Raw genomic sequence first — 26,411 nt, 5'->3', positions numbered from 1 at the left:
CACAGCAGCTCCTGTGCTGGATTTTCAGAGCAGTTTTAGCTCATCACCTGCCCTTTAAGTAGGAATCCTTTGCCAGTCTGGTTCTTTACTTCTCATGGGAGCAGAAGTTCTTAAAAATGGTTATTGACAGGGACTTGCTCAGAGGAACCCAGGTGGTGGAACCTGGGCAAGGAGAAATGAAACTTGTGTCCACAAGAAGAGAAAACACATGGGCTGTGCTCAGAGCCAGCCCAGAGGAGCTGGGTAATCAGAAGATCCTAATGCCAAGTAAAGCTGGATTTTAAAGATGACTAAACAGCTGCCTGTATGCAACTCTGTGCAGATCGAATATTTAACTCAATCTTCCAAGCTTCACTTCACAGAACATTGTGGAAGTGTCTGCACATATTCCTGATGGGCACACAGGCCCAGAAAAACAGATTACACTCATCTGTAGCTGACAACAAGGAATGCAAGTGCTTTTATTTACCTCAAAGGACAGTTCATCTGCTGCTTGAGCAATGTATCTCTTAATGACATGGGCAGCAGCAATAGCAGGGACGTTAATGGATGATTCCTCATGGACCAGCAGGTGATTCCCCTTGTTATCAATCTGAAACAGAGAGCACAGGGGACTGTGAGGCAGCTGAGGACAAGTGAGGAGGCATTTTAGTGGTGCAGAGCTGATTGAGAGAGACAGCCCAGCCCTGTGCCCCAGGAGAGAGGGCACAGCACAGACAGAACAACTCATGGGGGTTCCATGAGTCAGGTGTGCCCATCCACCAAGGAGAAAAATGCTGGGCTGGTGCAGCTCTGTGTGCAAACAGTAACACACAGTGAGGGTCTGCACCTCCCTGTAACACCAAATCAAGGTGGTTTCCCATGGCAATACAAAAATCCTCTACAAGGTGCAATTGATCCTCGAGGCACTGAGGGAAGGGGGAAATGCTGTCAAACCAAAAACTGGTGTTGCTTTCCATTTTCTCCCACCCTTTAATTTTTTTTTTTAAGAAAACATGCACCCCCGCTTGCAATCATCAGCTACTTCCAAAACTCCCAGATTTCTGTGTGAAATTCTGCAGGATTCTCAGTGAGTCACAAAGGTTATTCTGCACTGATGTGCACTGGGTTTGCTGTGATCTGTAGGCCTGCTGTGTTGCTGTGAATCCTACATCTTATTTCTCTCTACAACTTCCTCCCTCCTTTTACCACTTTCCAAGATTTTTCTCATCCCAAAGGATTTCAGGGTGAGAAGGATGTCAGTGGGGAAAATTGCAGGAAAACACACTGATAAATCCTTATCAGAATTTAAAAGGAGCTGCAACAGTCTATTAATAGCTGTTGCTATTCCTGGTGTGCAGTGATGGAGAGGCACACGTCTGAGCAGGGACAGCTGGACACTCACTCAGCCTTCCCTGCCCTCCTCCCACTAAGGGCTATTGTTTAAAGGCTCCAAGACCATTGAAGCTGAAAGCAGAGCTGCAGCTGCAGCTCACGATACACAAACTGTGCCACTGCAAGCACAAGGCTGCCTCTGTCTGCAGGGCTGCCAACAGGAGCACAGAGTATTTACTGGGTTTGGAGCTGCCACAGGGAAAAATGATTAAAAAAAACCCCAGGAGAGCAGGGAAACACCATAACAAGACAGCTGAGATTTAGAAATGTGCCACACTTGCAGCATGGCCTTGGCAAAATGGAGAGCAGGAATAAGTGAGCTTTGAAATAAGTGAGCCTTCTGCAAGCCATCACTGGGAGGTTCAGCCCTGAACCCAGCATTCCCAGGCAGCCCACTGGGACTGCCACCTCCTCCACCTGGTATTTGTGAATATCAGCAGGAACAATGCGTTTCTGAGAGACAAAATCCAGGTAGCAAAGCAAAAAACTCTATACTCTTAATACTGGTTCTGATTCTGTGTGTTCTACACCTTCTATGTGCTGGTAACAATGGAATAAAGCTTTCAGGATAGAATTTCAGTGACATCAACAGGTCTGGAAAGAGCAGGTGAGTGCCTGCTGCCTTTCCAAGGTGAGGAAACAAGAAGAGCCCGGGTTTGTGCTGTACCTCCATCCATGTGAGGGCAGGGCCACAGTTGATCTTATTGCCTGCGATGGTGGAGAGCCGAGCCAGGTAAGCCATCAGCATCTGGGTGACCAGCTGGGACACAAACACACACAGGGCTTCTGTTAATCCTTCCTCTGAGAGCCCTCTGCAGGCTCTGGGGACACCAGAAATCACCCACTGCCCCAGGAGTTACAAGAGTTACAGAGATACCTTCCCTTCTGAAATAAATGCATTTCTGTCCTTCACACAGCAAGCTACACACAGGGTTACAATGAGTACACCAAAAGAAAGGGTGAAGCAGCATTATCATTTTGTAACTTCCCTTGTCAAGATACCTTAAATCTACTTCATAAACAAACAACTCGTGTCTTAGGGCCACCAAACACACCTGAGAACCCCTCAGTGAACAAACTCCTGGCTGCCACTTGCAAAGCCTTAAGAATGTGGCAACTCAAACTGATCCCCTGGCCAAAGACTCGTATTTCAAGCAGCAGAAGAGGGGTTTAAAAATACACTTTGCCATGTCCCTTCTGTAACAGTAAACTGGTTTTTATTACAGAGAAGCCACTGAGATCTTTCCAAAGTCTCACAGTGACAGTAGTATAAAGCAGCATTGTAGCCCAGAATCTGTAGGACTGTTTCAAACATTGTTTTCCTCAAACACCTGTTCCAATGTGGCCAATTGAAAATAAAAAATATATGATGAGACACCCCACAGCTGCAGAGTTACACTTCACAGAGCAGCAGAGCTGTTCAGCATCCTCTGTGCTTGTAAACAGAATGCAAATTTTCATGCTCACGCTCTAAAGTCCAATCAAATCAGTGGTACAAGTAAAAAAGCAAGAGATAGGAATGCTTAAAATATAATTAAAAATAAACTAAGAATTCATTGTTCTGAATATTGCTGCTCCTGCTGAATTTAAACTTTAAATCCTCCTCATAAATACCCTGTGTGAAGCCAAATCAAGTGATAAATCAATCTCTCTGCTGAGTGATGGGGCTGCATGATCAGCTCCTTATATTCCATGGCAAATACCCTGTAAAATTCCAGGGAGTATTAATTTCAGTGTCCACGTCCTCCAAAACCATGCAGCCAAGATTCACCTGCTGCTTTCCAGGAGATTTTTCTGGACATGAATAAATCTTTCAATTATCAGCAGTGAGAAGCTGAGGTAATTTCAGCTCATCATACTCTGGGTGAAGACAGCAAGCCAAGAAGTGAAAAGTATCTCTTTGAGGAAAAAAAACCTCATTGAGGAAAAAGAGCTTTTTAAAGACCATTTAAATAACACACTAATGCAAATGTTCTTAAAAACAGTTCAGGAATATGCAGTTTAAAATGGAAGCTTAGCACTCTAAATGGGTGTTGTAGTGCTCTTGTAGTGCTGCAGAAATCCCAGCATGATTTCCTGGCAATGTTGAGCTGGTACCACTAAGCCACGAAATACCCACATCATTGACAAAGTTTCCAAAGGACAAACAAAATTCAAATCTATGGACACCTGCTTTTTGACACTGAATTACCATTCCAGTTTCAGGAGCTTAATTAATTCGTCTGAACTTGCAGGACATTTCCCTTTAGATCACTGACATGAGGGGTGGAAAACACTGACTTTATTCAAATGTAACCCAGGCTGCATTAAAACTACTCTGTACTAGAAATACACGGAATTGCTGAGGCTGGAAAAGACCTCTAAGCCCACCACTAAACCATGTCCCCAAGTGCCACATCCACACATTTTTGAACACTTCCAGGGATGCTAACTCCCCCACTCCCTTTCTAATGTTTGACAGCCCTGTCCCTGACACCCAACCACAGCTCCCAAAGGTGACCCCTTGAGCACTCCCCAGGGTGTGGGTGCTGCCTGTGCCCTGGCTGCCCCCGGGGCTGTCCTTTACCTCGGGGCTGTCCTTCAGGGCATCGGAGCGGGGCAGCTCTGCCAGCTGCGAGAAGCGGCGGTCGTAGATGCACAGGTGGAGGTGTTTGTCCAGCACCCGGAAATCCTCATAGCTCCTCTTCACAATCCAGCTCCTGCCCTGCACACACAAACACAGCCACAGTCAGCAGCTCCTCAGCATGGGGGCAACAAAGGGAAAGCTGAGCAGAAAGAGCAGTTTCTGCTGAAAACATCTGAAAGCGATCACAGTGCCTGATAACATTTTCATGTTTTAATTTGCAGGTAGCATTTTCATGCTTTAATTTTCTCTTCGGTTGCAATACAGGATGTGACCAAAAGTCTGGATTCTATCCCCATGTGTTAACCCAGCTGGGGCAGTGTTCTTTATCTTGCCCACAGCCCATCCTCCCTCCAGGAGATCTCTCCTGTTCATGGCCATGCAGTCCCAGGGCAGGGCTGATCAAATTCCATCATCCCATTGGGAGATGCTCCACCCAGGGCAGGAGCCGAGCATTTCCTACCCAGATCAAAGGTGAGATTTGGAACAGCAGAGCAGCCTTTTCCCACTGGATCCCAGAGGAAAACCAGAGCCTTCCACATCATCCCTGGAGCTTTGGAGGAAAACTGCACCTTGTGCAGGAGCCCTGCTCCAGCAGAACCACATCTGTCACTGCAGGAGGATGCAGCCACCATGGAATGGGACTGCACCAACCCTGACTGACTGACGGGGGCACCTTGGATTCTCACTCTGGCAGTGTTCTAGGTTTGGGGATTTTTTGTATTACTATATTTTTATTTTAATTTTTTTCTACTAAAGAACTGTTATTCCTATTCCTATATCATTGTCTAAGAGCCCCTTAATTTCAAAATTATAATAATTTGGAGGGAGAGGGTTTACATTGTCCATTTCAAGAGAGGCTCCTGCCTTTCTTAACTAACACCTGTCTTTCAAACCAAGACAAATTTGCAGCAGCCATTCATGCTCAAAGCAGCTGTTAGTGGTCCTGTTTGAATTATTTAACCATGGGTTTGGATGTGGCCCAGCATCATGAGACCCATCCAGAGCTTTAACTTCCACCTGTCTTACAAGAATTTTGTAGCATTTTTCTACACAAGGTGGCCTTGCACAAATGTAAATCACCAAGAGGTTGTATAAACAGTGTGAAATTAGATTCCAAACAGATAGGAGCATAGAAACCCAGAGATCTGAAGGCAGGATTGAAGCTTGCAAAATTTCTGCCACGTGCCCCAGGCAAATCTTCAGCTGAATTAAGAAAACAATCCATGATGAACAGTTCTAGCTGCAGATTTATTCCTAAGTGCATATCATTTCCCTAATTAAAATATAGACAAGATACAGACTGCTCCAGGGGACAAGGAAGGGACTGTGGCAGCACAGAACAGTTTGCTTTGTGAAGCTTTTAATATCTAACGATGACTTTTAAATGCTCCATGGCCTATTATGATCAATAAAAAATGCTGTAATAATGCAGCAGTTTACAGGTCAAAGCACTTTATGAAGAGTCGTTAATCACAGAATCCTAGAATAGTTTGAGATAGAAAGGAATTAAAGCCCATCCAATCCCACCCCTGTCCTGGGCAGGGACACCTTCCCCTGTCCCAATTTGCTCCAAGCCCTTTCCAGCCTGGCCTTGGACACTGCCAGGGATGTGGAAAGAATCAAGGAATTAGATTGCTCCGGGGCACTCAGAGGCAGTGCCAGGGACTGGAAGTGACACAGGGATGCCTGAAAGTAGAGCAGAAAGCAGGGGATGTGTGCTGCCAGGGGCACACAGAGGGGACAGAGCTGGAAATGCTGACTGCTGTGTGTGGCTGGCAGGGCTCTGCCAGGTGTCCTGCCCCCTGGGACACAAAAGGCAAGGCCTATTCTGAATTCCCAATCATAATTCCTCTGCACTGATTTCTTTGCCAGCAAAGTTTTAAGCATCAGTTTTACATTAATATCCAAAGCCTGCGAGGCAATTGCAGATCCAAACTCTCTAACCCAGCTACATTCCCAATGATTTAAGACAACTCCACACTGTGACTGTGTCCATAAACTCTGCTTTCAGTTCGTGAGAAACCACCGTATTTCACAATCCTGCAAAGAGGCACCTACACAGGATAAATGATTTGGGATTTCCACATTATATAATTTCACTTTTTGTCTAGAGGAGAAAAATAAGACCAGGAGTGCAAGGCTAATTCTGTTCAGGGAGCTGTCAGCCTTCCCCATTTCTCCATCTTTTGCAATTCAGGGATTTTTGCTCTCTCACTGAGCTGCCAGCGTGACCTTCAAGGTTCAGTCTCAAAGGAGGGAACATCAGCCTGAGAAATCCCTGCAATCCTGGATCTGTCTCTGCCACCAAATCGGGCATTTCATTCCTCCATGAGCACCCAAACAACAAAATGATCCTGACCCTGTCACTATTTCCATTCTGCTCCATTCAGTCTGGCTGCCATGGATGGGGGCAGTAAGGGTTAAATGCAAGCGGGAGCAGAGCTGGGTCAGCCCCTGCTGTGCCAGGGGGAGCAGGATCAGCCTCTCTCAGCCCACCCCATCACGAGGCTGACAGCAGCAGCAGAAGGTGATGGATGAGCAGGGACAGCTTACCCCACAGCAGCAGCAGCAGTGTCTCTGGCCCCACGGGAGGCTCCTGGAGCAAGGGCAGGCAGCAGAGCGAGGGAAGGGAAGAGGGATCCTCGGCTCCTGCACCTCCAAACTGCAGCTCGCAGCTGCTAAGCAACCAGCAGAGCTCTCCCTCAGCTCTCCCATCCCTGAGCTATCCCTGAGCTATCTCTGAGCTATCCCTGAGCTATCCCTGAGCTATCTCTGAGCTATCCCTGAGCTATCCCTGAGCTATCCCTGAGCTATCTCTGAGCTATCTCTGAGCTATCCCTGAGATATCCCTGAGCTATCTCTGAGCTAGCCCTGCCAGCAGCCCAGGCTCCAGGGATGCTGGAGGTGCTGGAGGCCAGAACCTCATCACCATTCCCAGGTCACTCAGCCCAGGGTCGTGGATGTCAGGCTCTTGTACAAAAAGATCATGGGATACTTCATGGAATCATGGAATATCCTGAGCTGGACCCACAAGGATCATCAGTCCAACCCCTGGCTCTGCACAGACCCCCCAACAATCCCACCCTGAGCATCCCTGGTGTCCAAACTCTCCTGGAGCTCTGGCAGCCTCAGGGCTGTGCCCATTCCCTCGGCAGCCTGGGCAGTGCCTGAACCCTCTGGGGGAAGAACCATTCCCCAAAATCCAACTTAAACCTCCCCTGGCCCAGCTCCAGCTGTTCCTCAGGTCCTGTCACTTCTCTCAGAAGAGCTCAGCACCTGCCCCTCCACTTTCTGAGAATGGGGCTGCCAATTCCTGTCTCACTCAGAGTGACCATGCACAGGCTGTGCTGGCACAGAGCAGTACTTCAGGAGCAATAACACACATTTCCAGACAGTAAAATGTTATTCCAACACCCTAAAAAGGAGTATTTACCAATATTCTACAATTTTAAGCATGCCATAACTCATTTCAAAAAGCTCTCATGCTTTAGGTTGGACTTCAAGCTGTATTAAGCAGTTTTTTGCAGATTTGGAGTCTGAGTGACAAATTTTATGCCACATTTCCATGGGATACAATTAACTTTTCAGGAAGGAATCACTGCAGCAATCAAGGAAGGAATTGCACAGTATTTAGTGCTTCCCCTTAGATCTGCAGCACAAATCACAGGAAAGCAAAGTCTGGATTCTCACAGCCAGACTCCCAGAGAGGCACAGCCAAAGCAGCAGCTCCTCATCCCAGATCCAAAGCACTACAAAGGTTTCCCCATATCAATACAAAAATTGTACATCTTGCTCCCCCTTCCTGCAAATTCTCAAGTGCCAGAAGGGTTTGGCAAAAGGATTATTTTCTTAATTTAGAGAGTTAATAAAATATTAGACACAATTAAGTGCCTGTTAAGTTGATCTTGTGTCGTCAACTGTGTTTTATAGCAAAGCTCAACATTTCTGGAGCTTCAGGCACTCAGCATCCATATGGCAAAAATGTCTTCACGTTTTTAATGATTTCCATAAACTGTTGCTCAAATGAATTTTTGATCAGCCTCTAATTTTCTAATTCAATAATTACTTTTCATTTCCTTAATTATTACTGGTTCTGAATTACAGAAGCACAAGCTTAAATCCCATTCATTTCAGTGGGACACAAGAGGTGAAGATAAGCACAAAGTCATTTCCCAGATTCAGACCTTCAACTAGAAACCTGTCTGTGACAAAGTTCTTTAAAATAAAAGAAATCAAATATCAAGTGAAGATTTCAACAATGCCACTAAATACTTTCAGGATCTTTAAAAGGGAAAATCGTCCACTGACTTAAAAAACATGTTCCTCCTGGAAAAAAAAGTCAATGTATTTTTTGAAATTTCTTTTTACAGATACATTCACAATGAAAAGCATCATGACAAACCTGGAATTTCTCACAGAATGGAAAATCTGGTCTCATGCCTGCTCTGTTTCCATCCTGATCTTCTCTCCCTTACTGTGCTGGGTAGGATTAAATGTACAGAGAGAGCCTGGTGAGATTTCAGCCTCTGCACAGAGCTGCTGATTTTTTTCCGATTATCCAAGCAAGGAGAACTGTCACGCTAAAGAAGTGATTGTGGATTACTGAACTGATATTTAATTTCCAGTGAGGCAGAGATTCCATCAGTGGCACCACCGCTGCCAGATCACAGCTCAGAGACGCTCCCGGGCTTCACTGGGCACGGGAGGAGCCTGGGAGGGACAGGGAGCCAGAGCCCAGCTCCACAAGGAATATTTTCAGCTCTGCTGATCAAATGGCCTGCAGAGCACTGAGCAGCCACAGCCTGGAGTAGTTTCCTACTCCCTTAAGCTCAGCCCAGTGCCGTGGCACATGAGAAGAGCAGCAGTGTCACTCCCATTCCCACTCTTGCCAAGCACATCCTGGCTCCTGCAGCTCAGTGATGGCTTCATTACCAACAGACAGACATTACCCACTGAAATCTGAGGAAGCAACTTTAAACCATTCCCTGCATTTTCATTCCCACAGTCAAAGCCTGCCTGTGCTCCATCATCCCTTAAACACCACAATTATCAGCACAAGAACTGTGCTCGTTTCTAAGCGGGGCTCCCCTAAGTCCAGGCCAGTTCCATATTGGAATATTTGTACGTGGGTTTAACTGGTTCCATTCAGCATCCAGCAGGAGTAACTCTTCCTGCTGTGCCCTGAACAACTCCCAGAGACACCCAGCCTGCAAGAGCTCCAGCTGCTGCCAGGATCTGTGGTACCATCCATTCACAAAACTTACATGCTAGAATTTTGTATTCAAGATTTATAGATCTTCCTGCTATGTAAGAAAAACTCTTGTTTCCAGCTGGATCTGTCTCCATGTCAGTAGACAGGACCCCATCCTGTCCATCAATCCCCCTCCAAGCCAGCCAGGCTGCCACTGAGCTCCAGCAAACACAACCTTCCTGTCCCACAGTCTCACTGGGTTTGCTCTACAGCACTTAGGATTTATTTATTTTAAGACAGGGATAGACCTTTCTCTTCTGGTTCAAATGCTTATTTCCTCAGAGAGAACACATGGATGCTCTCCTGAACCCACATGGAGAGCAAGAGCAGAAAATGAGATGAAAGTATATGGCAAAAGTCACTTCAGAGTGACCCCTCAGTAAGAAAACACCACAGATTAAATAGCTGGAAAGGCAGCAGGAGAGGTTAACTCTGCCGTGGTGACTCTTACAGCTGTCTGGGGCTCAGGCTCTGTGTGTTATTCCAGCCTGACCCTCCAGCCCTTTCGTGTTTCAAGCCACAGTGGAAAATGGTTCAGAGATTTAGTCAAAACAGAAAGCAAGATGGATAAAATCAATCCTGGGGAGTTCACCCAGGAAGTGTTTTTAGCTGGTGCCTTAGGTCGCTTTATCTACACTTACATTTGTTTACCAAAGTGATTCCACGACTTCTGGTGTGTTATTCTAACTTAAAGGAAATTCTAAATCTTTAAAACTTAAAAGGAGTTTGCACTAAGGCAACATAAAAGTACTTTATTTCTGAATTAAGCACTAAAACGTCAGCACTCCACCTGGAATCACAGCACATGGACACAAGGGAGGAACAAGCACAGGATGGAGGGAATATACAAATGGACAGAGCACAAGACAGAGGAGAAAATTTGGTATATTTATGTGGTGAACCCTTATTAGCCTTATTCCACAGCATAAATTAATCTCTCAGCATTAATTATCATTTTATTATCAATTAATTGCAGTCACTAGGAAAAAAAAGGATTTTAATGGAAACCACTGCAGCTTTTCTCCCCTAAAAATTAGACTTTGTTGTGCTGCTGGATTCCAATTACAGACAGGAGCCCCCACAGCACACGTGGGGACACAGGGCTGGGGCTGGGTGACAGCACGGTCACCCTGTCTGTCCTCACTGTTTGGGAAATCCCCCCTCAGGTGTGTGTGGCTCTCTGGGGGACAGAGCCATGAGCTCCAGTGGTTCCTGTGTGACAGAGGAACAGCTTTGACAGGAGTAAATAAATAAACACTTGGCTCAGGCTTTGGGGGTGAGTGGTTTTGTACAGGTACAGAGGAGTAGGAGCCCAGCAAGACAACCCAGCACAAACAGAGTGCCTGAAACCTTAAGAGCCATTTTCCCCCCAGAACCAGCCCATTTCTGAATGGCGGCCTGACAGCCCTTGAACTCGACCCAGGATTTACATGTGAGTGAAATCCCTGCTCTCCTGACACATTCTAATTTAAACAGTTCTATATCCATCATCTCTTTAGCAAAATTCCACCATGGAGCAGCAGGTCAGGGGTGAGGGGAGGGCAGACAGTGTGGGGGGCTGCTTTTCTGCACTTCAGATAATTATAGTTGTGACATGAGAGCTTGGAGCTCCCAAACAAAACCCTTCAGAGCCACAAAGCAGAGCTCAGGGAAGGGAACTGAAATTTGCCCATTCTCCAGGTAGCAGGGCAGTGAGGGGTGAATGTACAGCTACAAATGACTGTATGGACACTGCATGCATTGAATGCAGCTCCCTCCTCACTCTGCAGCCCAAATGTGCCATGAACTACTCTGAACCCAACCACACAGCAGAGTTCCAGCAGCCACCACCAGCCTTTAGAGAAAAAGAAGAAAAACCTTTGAAAATTACTTGCCTGAGCTCATTAAAACAATAGAAAGGAACATCACAGAATCCAGGATGGCTTGTGTTGGGAGGAACCTTAAATCCCATCCAGTGCCACTCCCCCATGGGCAGGGACACCTCCCACTGTCCCAGGTGCTCCCAGCCCCAATGTCCAACCCGGCCCGGGACACTGCCAGGGATGCAGGGGCAGCCACAGCTGCTCTGGGCACCCTGTGCCAGGAGGAATTCCTTCCCAATATCCCACCTAACCCTGTCCCCTATTAGTGGGAAGCCATTCACCCTTTTTCCTATTTCCAAAAACTTCCCCAATCCCTTGCTGAGGTCACCTACAGCATCAACAGCTTTGGTAGACAGAGATCTTAATTTTCTTAAATCTCATTTCTCAGGCAGATCATGGAAGCAAACAGCAGCTGACTTATATGTATGTATAATGTATGTGTGTGTATATATAAAAATAATTGATCAGAGCACAGAAGCACATTTTTGTAAAAACAAACTACCAGGGAGAAAAAAAGAGGGTTTTTGTAGGTTCAAATCCAAAAAGCTTCATTTGAAACCTTCCCCCATGAGCCTGTTAGGACTGCTATGCCACAGAGCAGAGATGCACCACATAATTTACAAACAACAGCCACTCAAGAGCATGGAAATAACAAAACCCTGCTGTATCTGACACTGCTCCCTTCCAGCCCTGTTCATCCTGACACCCCAGAATGAAGCAACACTGCCAGTGTTTGGAAAATATCACTAACAGGGTAAGAAATGCCTCTGGGCAAGGTTAGAGATAAAAACCATGAGTATTTCCAGGGAAAAGATCTGCAAGCAGGGGTGTTAAAGATGCAGCTGATCAAGCCTCAAGGACAGAGGTTGGAAGGGTGAAATATTATTTAGAAAACACAAGAAACAGAAGCAGCTATGGGGAGGTTTTGTGAACAAAGCTGGAGCCAAAATGGAAAATCAGCTGCTTTTCTGGCAGCTGCAGCCATCAGCTTTATGAAGAGTGAAAAGTGGTGCCAAGACCTAGGAGATGAAATATTTAAGACAGACCAATTTCAATATCTAATGTCCCTGATGGGGGCTTTTAAAACATAAACCACAACGTTTGAAATAAAGGCGTGGTTTTAAACCCACAGATGAGTTTAAAGTGCACCATTTGGAAAACAGAACATCCTTCCTGATCTGTCAAAACCTGAGCCCTTGGTGGCAAACCTGCTCTACGGTCTTGGAAAATCCAACCTGTGTTTATTTGTGACGCCTCCATCCCCCAGCCTGTAGCACATCCTCAGTGACAACAAACACCTGCTCCGTGCATTTTAACAAACCTGGGGCCCAAACCTGCTCTGTAACTCTGGGACAGCCCAAACAATTTAAGGAACAAGCTCAAATCAGGTTCCCCCTGAGAATTCTGGGACTGACTCCACTAAACAAAACTTATTTTAATGTAACATGCAGTCAGGCAAAGCACCTCTATCTACTGAGTGCAACAGTGGCACTTTCAGCCTTCTTATTACCCAGAGAGCTCAATTCCAAAATCTCCAGAGTATCAGTTTAATAATCCATGTGCACTCAGTATAACTGGTAGGAGAGAACTTTGGAAAACTGTTGGGATTGTGGATTTTGCCACCTGGCTCTGTGCCAGTAAATATTTGCTACAAACAGTGAAAATTCTGCATCTTTGATCTACCACTGAAGTATATTTAGGACAAGATGCCCCAAGGAGGGTTAGGCTGGATATTAGGTTGACTTATTTTAATGGAAAAGGTTGTCAAGCCCTGGCAGAGGCTGCCCAGAGCAGTGGTGGTAGAGTCACAGTCCCTGAAGGGTTAAAAAAGCATGTTGATGTGGCACTTGGGGACATGGATTGGTGGTGGATGGGCAGTGCTGTGGCAAAGGTTAAACTCCATGAATTTGGAGCTCTATTCCACCCTAAATGACCCCATGAGTCAGTGACTGTGCCTTGACACACACTGCTTATTTTGATGTGGTTTCTGAGCCTTGGCAGAGCCTTTGAAACCATCCTTGCCCAACCTGCCTGCTGTGCATTTCATGTGCAGTGAATCTGTTATTGGGAAGTGCAGACACTGTTCCAAGGTCCCTGAACTTCACCTACCCTGAGGCTGAGCATCACAACTGCTCACCTGGGCTGTCTCCTGCTGCTTCCCCAGCCTCCCACAGCCAGCATCACCTGGGGATCAGAGCAGCTTTGCAGCCTTGCAGAGGACGGGATGGATGAAACTGTTTTAGATGATTTGTCCCAACAGTCTGTCACCTTTCCCAGGTAAACAAGCATTGAAAATGTGTGCATGGCAAACTTCCCCATAAGGAATAAACATCAAGGCAGGAAAAACTATCCACCACAATCCTGCTCTCATTCTGCACTTGAAGCAAGCCCTGCTCCTGGAAAAGCTGTAAAACAAGGAAATTGTAGGCAAAGGGCTCCTCTGCAGAGCATCAGTTGTGGGGAGGACTCAGTGTCTCATCAGATCTACCCAAGTGTCCCCTTCAATTTGTGGCCAGGCCCAGCCTTGTCTCCAAAGCACCACCAGGGTCAGGAGCCCTGCCAAGACCCTTCACAGTCCTCCTGTCCCCATGGATTTTTGCAGCCACCCTCACTGCCAGAGCCCAGAGCAGTCTGGGGACAAGCACAGATCTCTAATTTTTGCCTTGTTTTCTGTCTGAAGGCAAAACACCCAAAGGACACAACATTAACAAACTATTATCGAATTGTGAGAGCCTTTGCTGCTCACAAAAACCCTTTCAGGGCAGCCTTTGATGTGATACTGCACTTCATCCTGAAAAATTATTTTCCCTCTCCCTCATTGTCCTTCCCTAGAGCCCTTCCCTTCAGCTGGGGGTTTCCACCAGGGAAAACACCTTAAGTTGTGATTATCACTCACATTCCCTTTGACCAAGAACTGCCCAGCAGCTCAGCCCCATGCAGGTCTGATGAACTGGGAAGCTCTTGATTTGAGGAGGTTATTTCCAGATTATTTTCTCTTTCCCCAGAAAAACCCAGCCTCAAATAAATTCCCCAGAGCATTTCTCCAGTGGAGTTTGAGCAGAGAAAGCCTCTGTCCCTGGCATGCTGAGGGGACAGCTTGAAGTGCACCTACATTTGCACCTGCTGAAAAAACGTGCTTTAGCACCAACAGCTCCACAACAGTTTTTATTTCTGCAATCTCACTCTATAAACAAATTATTCCATTCAAAATCCACACACAGCTACAACCCTGGTTTTGCATCTCATGCATCCAGAGTTAAGAAAAGAAAGAGCTGACCCCATTTCTGTCACAACACACATATAAATAATTAAACAGAGAAAATAAAAATCCAAAGAGAGCCACGAATGGAGCAATTAAAGACCAAAGTTTAAGGGTGACAGTAATTTTTCCGGGAAGGGAAGGGAAGCCCAGAGCCCCAGGACACAGGGATGTAGCTGGGACAGTGCAGTGCTGCTCCTGGATGGGACAAAAATCCCTTTTGCTTTAAAACTGACACTTCCATGGTGACACTTCCAAACAGGACAAGAGGAAATGGCCTCGAGCTGTGCCAGGGGAGGAACAGGTTGGACACCAGGAGGATTCTCCTGGCAAGGATGGTGAGGCATAGGAAGGGGCTGCCCAGGGAGGCTCCTGCAGTGTCCAAGGAAGGCTGGAGGTGGCACTCAGTGCTCTGGGCTGGGGACAAGGTGGGGATCAGTCACAGGGTGGACTCAATGGTCTGGGAGGGCTTTTCCAACCTCAAGCATTCCATGTGAGAATTAAGGATCTCAGGGCAAAACCCCAGGCTGAGCAAAGGGTAAGGTGAATCTGCTTTTAGAACAGGATACAGCACACCCCAATGCTCATCCTGCTGCATGGGAGTGCTGCCCTACCCAGTTCTGCAGGGAAACTCTGAACACCAGCCAGTCAAACCCCTGTCCTCAACAACTACTATCCCAATTACTAAATGACTTTATCCTTCAGTGTTACCATGCCAGCTACAGAGTAATAGATGTTAATTATGCAGTTTAGATGTAATTCAACCCTACAGATGGCAGTTTACTTCCCCAAAGCCTGGAACAGAGCCAGGTGTTTCAAAGCCCCTCTACCTTGGCTTTGGGAACTCCTGAGGTCTGAGCACAGCCCAGCAGCACCCTGCAGGCTGCCTGCCAGCTTCAGGCATTCTTGATTAATTCTCACTGCCACTGTCACTTCGTTTTTATTTACTGCTGCTGGGAGCAGGAGGCACAGAATGTGTGACCTCAGATCCACCGGAGCACAGCACGTGGAGTGATGGATTAGCAGGGGGGAAACAAGGAATTCTTCTGCTTTCTTTTGCCTAATGTGAAACAGCCCTCAATGCCTGAGAAAAGCTTAGGACAGAGGTTTCAACATGTGTGAACATCTGGAAGGATGGGGTAGAAATACCCAAGCCAGAAAGGCCTGTGGGCAGGTTTTAAAAAGGTTTTGTGGATTTCCAAAATACCCAGGATTTGTTACCCAGGGAAGCTGTGGCTGCCCCATCCCAGGATGGGGCTTGGAACAACCTGGTCTAGTGGAAGGTGTCCCTGCACATGGCAGGGGGTGGAACTGGATGGGCCTCAAGTTCTTTTCCAACTTAAATATTCCACGATTCCATTTCCAAACACCTGCACACATGAGGACTGAACTCATGGACAACCTGTCAGTGGAAATTTCATTGTCCTGGTCATCTTCAGGCAAGTGGTGCCAAGAGGCAGAAAAGAACAGAAAACAAGGCAGGGGAAAGGTCATGAAAGGTCATCTGGTGACCAGAATTTGAATGGATCTGAAAGCAGAGCAGCTTTTATGAGCCCTGAGCACACACAGCCTGGCCCTGCCCAAGGGGTGAGGACAGGAGGCTGCATCATGTGAAAATTTACTGTTTAATAAAAGCACCCACTAACTGCCTTTGTTTTGTTTTGTAAAATCCTACATCAAGGCAGAAAATACTATATAGACATGAAGAAGGAGATTATTAACATACAGTCTGAAAACAGATTTTGCACTGGGTAGGATCCAATGGATGCTCCACATAGATATATCCCTTTAACAAAGACCTGAAAGCTTTGCCCTCTCTCTATTTCTGTATGTATATAAAGCACACAGAAGAATATCTGAATGAGAATCTGTCCTTCAGTCATCTGTTAAAGAGCCTTTCACAGGAGTAAAGCAGCACTTACTCAGTTCCTGTTCTCCAGGTGTTTGAGCTTCAATCAGAAACTATTAATAAAAAAGACAAAGAACCCAACCATATTTTGACTGTTTCACTCAAAAATGCTCCTGCAAGCAATTTGTGGTTCCAGCCTGGACTATCCCAGGCAGCCAGAACCAGCAAACCACCCTTGAGATGTTGCTCCTCTGACTAAGCCACCATCCCTGTGGGAAGGATCTTCCACTCTCTCCTCCCCACAAATCACCCAGGATGGGGAGTCCTGCCTGCTCTCCCTCCTTGGAGCCTGTTTTTTTTCCTGGCCTTCCCTCCTTGTGCCCTTGAACAGGCATTAGCGCTCAGGAAATGTGGGATGGGGATGCCCTGAGAGCTTGGCAAACCCTGCTCTTCAAACAGGACGTGCCCAGCTCCAATCTCCTGCAGGGCAGAGCTGGGACAAGTGGCTGAGGTTTGGGGCAATGCCTTCCTCTGCTCAGCATCCATCAAAGCAAACACAGCCCCTGCTGGAACAAAGAACAGGAACAGGGCACAGCACTGGGCACCCCGTGCCACAGGAATGGCCCAGCTCCTGCCAGCCTGAAAATGGGAGCAGGAAAATGGAGAAAACCCTGCTTGGACCACGAGAATTCCTGCTCTGGGAACAGCCTTAGAAATGTGGCAGTGCTGGAGCAGAAAAGGCTTCCTTTGCTGGCATTATCCCCTGGAGAGCAGGAGCAGGAAAGGGGCTGGGGCTGGGCTGGCACCACAGGCTGTGTTTAATCCCTGGGACTGTGTCAGCCCTGGCTCTGCCTGTGCAGTCTGACATCCCTGCTGAGCAGTGCCTGTCACTCCTGTCCCAACCATCCACCTGTGACATGGGCATGAGCAGCCAAAGCCTCGGGAAAGGCTGGAGGTTACAGCATCCCTCAGAACATCAACATCACAGCCAGTCCTTGTTCTCTCCCTGACACTCAAAATGTCACCAAAAAATGATGCTTGAGGTGTTCAAACACCACAAATTCCACACTGGAAACAGCATTTACAAGTTTCTTTCATTTTTCACAACAAAAGCAGAGACTGGGCATTGCTCTGTTGTAATATTTAAATAAGTACACAGGGAGTTGCTGTAATGTCACACAAAAACCCCAAAACATCCAAAAGGCACATTTCCAGCCTTCCTTATAAATGGACTGGATCAGCCCATTCCAGCCTTTTTGCAGGTTCTGATTTGTGCTGATTTATTCTCCACACACAAAGTAACCCCTTCTAAATGTGGTTCAGACCATGTAAATTCTTTGTTTATCCCTGTGGAAATCCCAAGGATTGCAAACATTGTCCAAGGACTTCCACAGCAGCAGGTACAGCATGAATTCCTCAGGGGTCTCAGGTATCCCCTGTGCTCCTCAGGAACCAGGGATTACCAGTTACTGTCTCCAGGTTCAGAGGGTTCACAGGTACAGTCCTCACACCACCCTTCCAGGACTCAACCCTTCTATTTTTATAATATCACTCTTTTCACAGAAGTCCTGAAATCCATCTTCTAGAAATGCAAGTTCAGTACAATCCTACCTAGAAAAAAAGGAAAATCCACCTGCATTGCTGAAAAACACCCAAACCAAACCCTCCCATCATTGGCTCTTCCCAATAGGATTTAATTCCCTCCCTTTGTCATTTCTAATTTTCATGTTTAAATTTGTCTAAAGGAATCAAAAGAAGAATCTTATCTCTCCTCTTCTCTGAAACAGCTCTCTATATATTCCCACTTCTTCTTAAGAGCTAATAAACTGGATTAATTTTTTTAGGTTTTTAAGTAGAAGCAAAGCTGAGCAGAGACTTAAACCCCCCCACACAAACCTTGCACAAAGCCTGGATTTCACAATCTGACTTGCAGCACAAATACACCTCCCAAATAATGCTTTCTCAAACCTTATCTGGGAAGGTTTTGCAAAATAGGCATCAAGCACTAATTCTCTTTACACCACTAAAATGATACTTACAGCTGGCAAGGAGTGGGATAGAATTCCTTCAGTGTAAGGAGCTGTGTGCTGCCAAAGCCAGCTAGGGCTGAGCTGCATGTTTGAAATATCTGCTGCTCAAAAGCTTTGCTTTGCTGCCTGCTCCAGTGGCAGTGGCACAGCAAATGTCATTTGATGGGCCACAGCACCCAGGGTGGGTCTGCACAGCCCCATCTGAACCCCAAAGCCATGGGTTGAGCTGAGTCCTCTTAAGTCTGCAATCAAAAGCTGCCAGGATGGCAACACCCTCACTCTTTGCTATCTGCCTCTGTAGAAAATCACAGCTGCTATAACTTTTCCATTTCTGTGGATCCAGCCTCCCTGCCAGAATTCTCTGTGTCCAACTGAGCAACCCAGGGTACAGCTCAGGCTGCTGCAGTGGCCCAACACCAGCACTGGAAGCACATCCAAGGGGTGAGGAAAGCCAAATTTGGTTTTCAGGCCTTTTCCCTCCCTCCTTCAATATCTTTGGCCTGATCCAGATGCACCCTGCCAAAATCTGTCCCCACTGCACCATCATTCCATGAGCTATTTCACACCTCCCATTCCATTCTCCTATGGGGCCAAATCTGCAGCCACTGCTGGTGTGCAATGTGTGATGGAATGGAATCTTTCCCTGGACCCTGGGAGAGGCCATGGGATGGCAGGGGTGAAGGATCTCCATGGCAGAAATGATGCTCAGCTGTGCAGTTCCTCCCATACCTTCCTGGTCATTGGATCCAAATGTCACAAATTTCTCAGCTTTCTATGGATCTGAGAGACAGGGACATGCAGTAAATATGGGTGAGGGTGATTACAGGCTTGGGGAAGGGGGAAGCTCCAGCTAGCCAGGGGGAGTACTTTAAAACAGAAGAAAGATAGAAAGGAAAAAAAGAAAAAAGAATGAAAAAATACAGGAAAAGTAAGGACCAAAGGAAAAAGAGAAAAGGGAAAGAGGGGAAAGGGGGAAAGAAGAAAAGGGAAAAGGGGAAAAAGGGGAAGAGAAAAAAGAGAAAGGCAGAAAGGGAAAGGGGGAAAGAGAAAGAAAAGAAAGTAAAAATAAAATGGAAAAAGGAATAAAGGGAGACAAAGGTGGCAGGTTCTATGTTCATCCTTTAACTGGGCCAACTCCCAGGGCTTCCATTTGAGTTCAGTCAAACACTGGGGAAGGGAAGGGAAGGGAAAGGAAAGGAAAGGAAAGGAAAGGAAAGGAAAGGAAAGGAAAGGAAAGGAAAGGAAAGGAAAGGAAAGGAAAGGAAAGGAAAGGAAAGGAAAGGAAAGGAAAGGAAAGGAAAGGAAAGGAAAGGAAAGGAAAGGAAAGGAAAGGAAAGGAAAGGAAAGGAAAGGAAAGGAAAGGAAAGGAAAGGAAAGGAAAGGAAAGGAAAGGAAAGGAAAGGAAAGGAAAGGAAAGGAAAGGGAGGAAAAGGGGAAGGAAAAAGGAAAAGGAAAAGGAAAAAAGGAAGGGAATTTCTCAGGCCCTGGGCCTGCTGCACAGTAGCTGCAAAGGAGCAATGCCCTTTGCGAAGGCTCAGAATTCTCCCCATTGTCTTGTCCCCACACAGATGAAATCCATGCCTGTACCCTCAGACACATCCCTGCAAAGCACTGGAGAGTGGGAGCAAGGTGCCAGAGGAGTGGGGACAGGCCTCACCTCCATCCTGCCCCAACCCAGCTCTCTGCTGCTCCTGAGCCTCCCTCCAGCATGGGGATATTCCCAGGGTTTGGGACACAATTACACCTGAGGCCACCCTGTGAATCTCTGGAGGTCTCAGCTGGGTGGGGGAAGATCAGAAGTGATGTGTTCTGGAGCTAGAGAAAAACTGCCATGTTCTCCAGGCTCATCTGCAATAGCCAGGGAATAATCCAGGGTTCATCCCTCCACTAAGCACTGCAAATGTACCCCAAATGTGAGGGCTCAAAACACACTGTAATTCCAACTTCCTACAGTCCCCTGAAACTGCCTTTCCCAGGCACTGCCCACCCTCAGGGTTTGCTGTGCTGCCTGCCAGCCTGGGCAGCTTGGCTGGGAAGTGCTGCTTTTGTGCCAGACTGGCTCCAGGGGGTTACAACAGTCCTGAAAAATGCCAAAGCACTGGCAAATCTGAGAGATCCACTTGGAGCTCTCCTCCCTCTCCCAAGAGCACATTCACAAACATGTACAGAAACATGTGAAAGCTGCCCACAGAGAGGAATTCCTGCTGGAATTAACACTGCTGGAGCTCAGCTCTATCTCCAGAACAGGGCAAAAGGCTCTGCTCCTCAGGATGTGGGATGCCCTGTTCCTCAGGATGCTCTGCTCCTCAGGATGTGGGATGCCTTGTTCCTCGGGATGCTCTGTTCCTCGGGATACTCTGTTCCTCAGGATGCTCTTTTCCTCAGGATGCTCTGTTCCTCGGGATCCTCTGTTCCTCAGGATGCTCTGTCCCTCAGGATGCTCTGTTCCTCGGGATGCTCTGTCCCTCAGGATGCTCTTTTCCTCAGGATGCTCTGTTCCTCAGGATGCTCTGTCCCTCAGGATGCTCTGCTCCTCAGGATCCTCTGTTCCTCGGGATGCTCTGTTCCTCAGGATGCTCTGCTCCTCAGGATGCTCTGCTCCTCAGGATGCTCTGTTCCTCGGGATGCTCTGTTCCTCGGGATGCTCTGTTCCTCGGGATGCTCTGGTTCTCAGCTCTCACAACACCCCACTCTGAGCACAGAGCTGAGACAGCTGAGCAAGGACCCTGCAAATTCACCACCTGTCTGTGTGTACTCACTGATGAGACGGATGCTCAGGGGGTGCTGAGGTGAATCATGGAAAGAGCTGTCCTAAAGCCAGGGAAACAACCCCACACAGGCACTAACCTGCACTGAAGCTGCCAGTGCCCTGCATCTCCCACAAAGGGTGACTCACTGAGCATATTAAAACAGACCCATTAGGTAGCATTGTACAAAGTCACACCTATGAGCAGATGAAGAATTCATGGGACGTAGCAGCAGATTCCTCTGCCCAAAGCCTCCTGAGATAAGAATTCCATGCCAGGTGTCTGGGAGCAGATCCAGACTCCTGGCAGCACACTGTGGTAACAAACCTCTGGCTGGGATTCTCCCTGCTGGGATCACTGCTGTGTCCAGGTGTCTGTGTTCCCCTTGAAGTGACCTCAGCCTGGGCACACCCACTCCTGTCTCTGGGCTCCTCCCTGGGCATCAGTGAGGATTATTTGCTTCACACTCTCAGCACTTCTCCTTTCCTGTGACAGCACAGCATCCCTGGAGGACTGAGCCAGGGAGGAGGTGGAAAACCCCAGACACGCCACAGGGAAGGAAGCATCATATCCCAGCATTCCAGGGCTGTGTTGGAAATAGAAGGAAAGCCAGGCTGGGGAGAGAAAACAGGACACTTACCTGACAGGAGATCTGCACCAGGTACACCAGCTCCTTGGACTCACAGCCATTCCTTGTCACTTCGTTCTGCTCCTCTGGGAGCGAGAGCTGCAGGGAGAGGAGAGAGAAGAGAGGTCAGAGATGGGGAGAAAGCAGGAACAGCCCATGGAGCACAACATCCACACCAGCCTGCTCCAGACCGAACCTCAGGCAATCAGGGAATGTCTGGCTGGAGCTGCCACAGGGGACACACAGACCCTGGAATGCCCCTGGATTCTGGCACCTCACCTGACAGGTTAAAAATAAAAATATGGTTCAAAAATAAAACAATTATGGGGAGGCAAACAGTTCGAGGCAGGAATTAAACCTGAATTAGAAGTCTGCAAAATTAATTATTCACTGAAAACATCTCTATAAATATTCATGGATAATGAATACAGAACAGTGCTTTTCCCTATCCCCTTCCCACATTTTATTCATTTTTTTATTTTATACATTCGGGCAGACATTAGATAATAAAACATATTCCTTAATTTCAGTGCTGTCAAGCAATTCCCCCCAGCAGAGAGTTTTATGGCACCATTCATCACACCCAGAGTCATTAACTGCATCATCAGGATGTGTTGGTGTGAGAGCAGTGAGGAGACATTTCTGCACATGGACGGAGCCCAGCATCCCACTCCTGGCCCTGTTATCCCACAAAAATGCCTCATGTTTAATGGTCTTCTCTGAGAACAGAAATTACAAATCACTGCAAGCAAGTTAAGACTGTTTGCAAAGCAAATAAATAAAGGAAATGTGTAAATAAAACTTAAAAAGCTGTAAAAAAATCCTAATTAGCCAAGAGCAAAAAAATCCTGAAACAAATGAAAGCAGAAATGAACAAAAGGCTGAGGAGAAGAATCCCAAGTTGCTGCATTTAATGAATGTAAGCAAGTAAAAATCAGAAGTGGGTAGTGAGAGACACCTCATGAAAGAGGGACAAAAAGGCAAAGTTCTCTTCCTACAAATGACCCTGACACCTGGAATTTATTTAACTTTATTCTGCCAGAACCTCCCTTCTCTCTGTAGAGAAATCCCACCACACATGGGTTCAACCCTCTCCCTTCACCAGCCCAACTCCTGGAATACTACCTTCTTTTCTGATGGCTGTAAACAGGTAATGAACAACATTCCTGGACCAAAGAAGGTCTTTTAGTACAATTTCTAATCAGCGTAGGCTGCTGCCATTAATGTGATTAAACAACCATTGCTTCTGGACTGCACCTTCCCTCCACCTTTATCACCATTCTTTGCTATCAAAGGTCACATCTGAAGGGCTATTGAGATTTGAAAGTTCAGCCCAAGGAAACCCAAAGCATTCAGTAAAGGAAGGCTCACACACATTTATCCACACACACTGCAGATATTTTCCATGTTTGTCAGGTAAGAGGAGCTCTGCTTCAAAGAGGCCACAAAGATGATCCAAAGGCTGGAGCAGCCCTTCTGTAAGGAAAGGCTGAGGGAACCGAAGTGTTCACCTGGAGAGGAGAAGGATCCAGGGAGAGCTCAGAGCCCCTGGCAGGACATAAAGGAGAGCTGGAGAGGGACTGGGGACAAGGGATGGAGGGACAGGACACAGGGAATGGCTTCCACTGCCAGAGGGCAGGGCTGGATGGGATATTGGGCAGGAATTGTTCCCTGGCAGGGTGGGCAGGCCCTGGCACAGGGTGCCCAGAGCAGCTGTGGCTGTCCCTGGATCCCTGGCAGTGCCCAAGGCCAGGTTGGACACTGGGGCTTGGAGCAGCCTGGGACAGTGGGAGGTGTCCCTGCCATGGCAGGGGGTGGAGCAAGATGAGCTTTAAGTGCTCTTCCAACCCAATCCAATTCTGAAATTCTATGAATCAAATGTGGGTTTCCTACTCCTGGAGAAAGGTTCTCATCCTCTAATCACCCTGTGCTCATTGAGGGCACACAGACCCCCGAGCCCCCCGGGAATTTCACGTGTCCCTTCACTGAGTGTATCAGTGGCAAAGCTCATCACCACAGGCCCCAAAAGAACAGCAGGCAGTAACAAAATCACCAACAGGCAACTGCAGAACTCCCTGAAACGAATCCAGGGCCTGACTGCAGCAGAACATGGGACAGAGGAAAGCAAGGGGTGAATTCATCACCTCCCTCTCACACTGACACCAGGCTGGGCTCCAGCCACACCAGGGCTGTGCACAGAGCTCAGGATCAGCTGGAGCTGTGAGCAGGACAGCCAGGTACAGCAATCTGCCTGCCCCAGGCACACCTGCCTGAGGACCATGCTGCTGGTCACATTCAGGAAGGTTACACTTATTACACTGCAAGTTTACACTTATTACACTGGAAATGATTGCACTGACCCTCCCAGTGAGCCCCACTGCAGCCACTGCTCACACAAACTCACTGTGGGGACAAGTGACATTTCAGCCCTGCTCCTCTCCCACAGGCAGCCTCGTGCTGACTGAGACAGAGACAGAAACTGTTTACACAGGAAAATCTGTGGGGTTTATCCTGCAGCCCAACTGTCCTCACAGCAAAATGCTCCCAAAGATGAATATTCACTCGTGTTCCCTGTCCCCACGTGGTTCAGTTTGTATTTTGCTTTGTTAACAGACATGCACCAAAGCTCTCCCAAAAATCATGGATGTCCTGATGTTTAAAGCCTTTCCTGCTGCTGCATTCCTTGTGAAGAGAACATCCTGGAAAGCACAGCTGCCCCCAGGCTTGATGTGAAATCCAAGCACAAAGCAGAGATCTCTCCTGACCTTACTGGACTCAGAACATGACTCACAGGCAGAATCTGCTTGGCTCCAAAGAGGGACATTGATTTTTTGTGTTCTTAAAGAACAAAGCAGCCAGTGGGGCCTGGTGGATATCCCTGTAACTGTGCCAGTGTGTTTTCCTGAGCTAAATGATCTGTAAATAGCATTAATTGCACCTGATCAGAGTTAAACAGCATATCTTTTATAATACATAATCTGCAATGTTCCTTCTTCACATTGAAATTGGCTGATGAACAATTACTGGGCATTAGATCCCATTAGGTTCATTTATTGCTGGAATATATATATGCTTAGCTAGGATGAGTGGATATGACCAATTTTATAAATGACCTTTAGAGTATCCTAAACTTTTCATTGGTAGCATTTCATGATACACAAAGAAAGCCTTAGAAACAGTCACATCACACTTCATGTGTATGGATAATGCAGAGTCCTGTAAACATTACAGGATTAGGGAATTCCAGAATGGTTTGGGTTGGAAGGGACCTTAAAGCTCATCTGGTTCTTTGGGCAGGGACACCTTCCACTGTCCCAGGCTGCTCCAACCTGGCCTTGGACACTTGCAGGGACAGGGCAGCCACAGCTCCTCTGGGCAACAATGCCAAGGCATTGCTCAAAATTGTCTTCACACAGTTGGGGACAAGTCTGGGAGTCTCCACCCTTCACACACCCACTGAGAACTGATGATGAGTTCAACACAGATCATTTTTCCTCTACCAGCAAACTCGTACCTCAAGCTTTGGGCTCTTTTTGCCCAAAAGAGCAGTGCTTGCTTGCTAAGACTCAGCTGATCACATATACAAGGAGGTTAAAATTCAAAATGTTTCTAGTTCATGAGACACAGGCTTATCTCTGGCAAACTGGGTGATAAGGGGACTCATTACAGGGATCTCCTGCAGAGGAAAATTTATTGGTCATTCTTCTTGTAGGGAAGAACAGCAACAAAGCAGGAGGCTGAGTTATGATATGGCACGTTCAGAATTAAAAAAATTAAAACAGAACTCTTGAGATCTGCACAATCACTTTTTTACTTCCAACTACTGCAGTCTTGTGTGCTCCTCTAACAAACTGCAAAAGCTGTGAAAAATCATCTCAGGAAAAGCACTACATAAATCTGCTGACAGGATGGGGACTGCTGGCTAAAGTGCCAAATCCTCACCAGGTAAGAGCTGGTGCCCCTGAACCCCAGCTGTCAAAGGAAGCTCATTCAGCCAGCTTTAACTTTCACCTCCTTGTTTCCTGAGTGATGTCAACTCCATCATGCAGCTCTCCTGGTGAAAGAGTAATTTGTGAGAAGCCTGGGAAGCATAGATTTGATTTGTCTGTGGAACTTAATTCAACTTCTGCTTCATAAAGCCATGAATGCACTGATCTCACTCATGCACATCACAGCAAGTGACCAATACAGAGCTGTGGCAGAGAGCTCACAGTAAAATTAAAATATGTAAGAAAGAGAAAACAAAACATAAAAGAAGAGAAGAAAGCCTGAACAAATCGCCCTCTCCAAAAGAATCAGGTTAGAATTTAATCAGGGAGGCATTTAGTAATTAGATGACAATTAATTAAAGAGAACTGTAAGCTATAAAAATAATCTTGATTCCAAATAGAAGAAGCAGATCATCCTTCCCAAACTCCAAACCTGTCTGTGTATGGTGTAAGCTTTTAGCAAACTTTAATTAAACTAATCCAATTGAGAGCCCATCTCATGTCAGATGTGTGGAGCAGACAGGGAATAACACTCCAGAGAGAAGTAAAACCCTGTGAAATAACTCCTGCAATTCTTGGAGTTGAATTCAGTCTCCCAGCAGCTCCCAGGTTCCATGTGAATTCCTTGGATAACGCTGTCCTGGCTGGGAGCCAGCAGAAAGCCAAGACCTCGACAGGTGACGCTGTGTGTGCACACCAGGACTGGCTCCTGCAAGAGGCTTTAGGGACACTGACAGTGCACAACTGACACAGGATCGAGCCACAGGGAGCAAACAGAGCTTCTCCAGGAAAATAT

General features: G+C 46.9%; 1 protein-coding gene across 5 annotated transcripts in view; it reads right to left on the bottom strand.

The window, feature by feature from the left end:
• Positions 1-26,411, bottom strand: part of ARHGAP32 (Rho GTPase activating protein 32) — a 178,951-nt gene that overhangs the window by 75,889 nt on the left and 76,651 nt on the right. For all 5 annotated transcript variants that reach the window (XM_088177983.1, XM_088177985.1, XM_014891117.2 and 2 more), the window contains 4 exons: positions 21,639-21,725; positions 3,941-4,078; positions 2,042-2,134; positions 470-592 (listed from right to left, as the gene is read on the bottom strand). In XM_088177983.1, coding sequence (XP_088034109.1) covers positions 470-592; positions 2,042-2,134; positions 3,941-4,078; positions 21,639-21,725 — 441 coding nt within the window. The remainder of the gene's footprint in view (positions 1-469; positions 593-2,041; positions 2,135-3,940; positions 4,079-21,638; positions 21,726-26,411) is intronic.

Source organism: Sturnus vulgaris, chromosome 23 (assembly GCF_052056855.1).
Source record: "Sturnus vulgaris isolate bStuVul1 chromosome 23, bStuVul1.hap1, whole genome shotgun sequence".
Classification (NCBI taxonomy): Eukaryota; Metazoa; Chordata; class Aves; order Passeriformes; family Sturnidae; genus Sturnus; species Sturnus vulgaris.
This window is presented reverse-complemented; position numbering and strand designations above follow the sequence as displayed.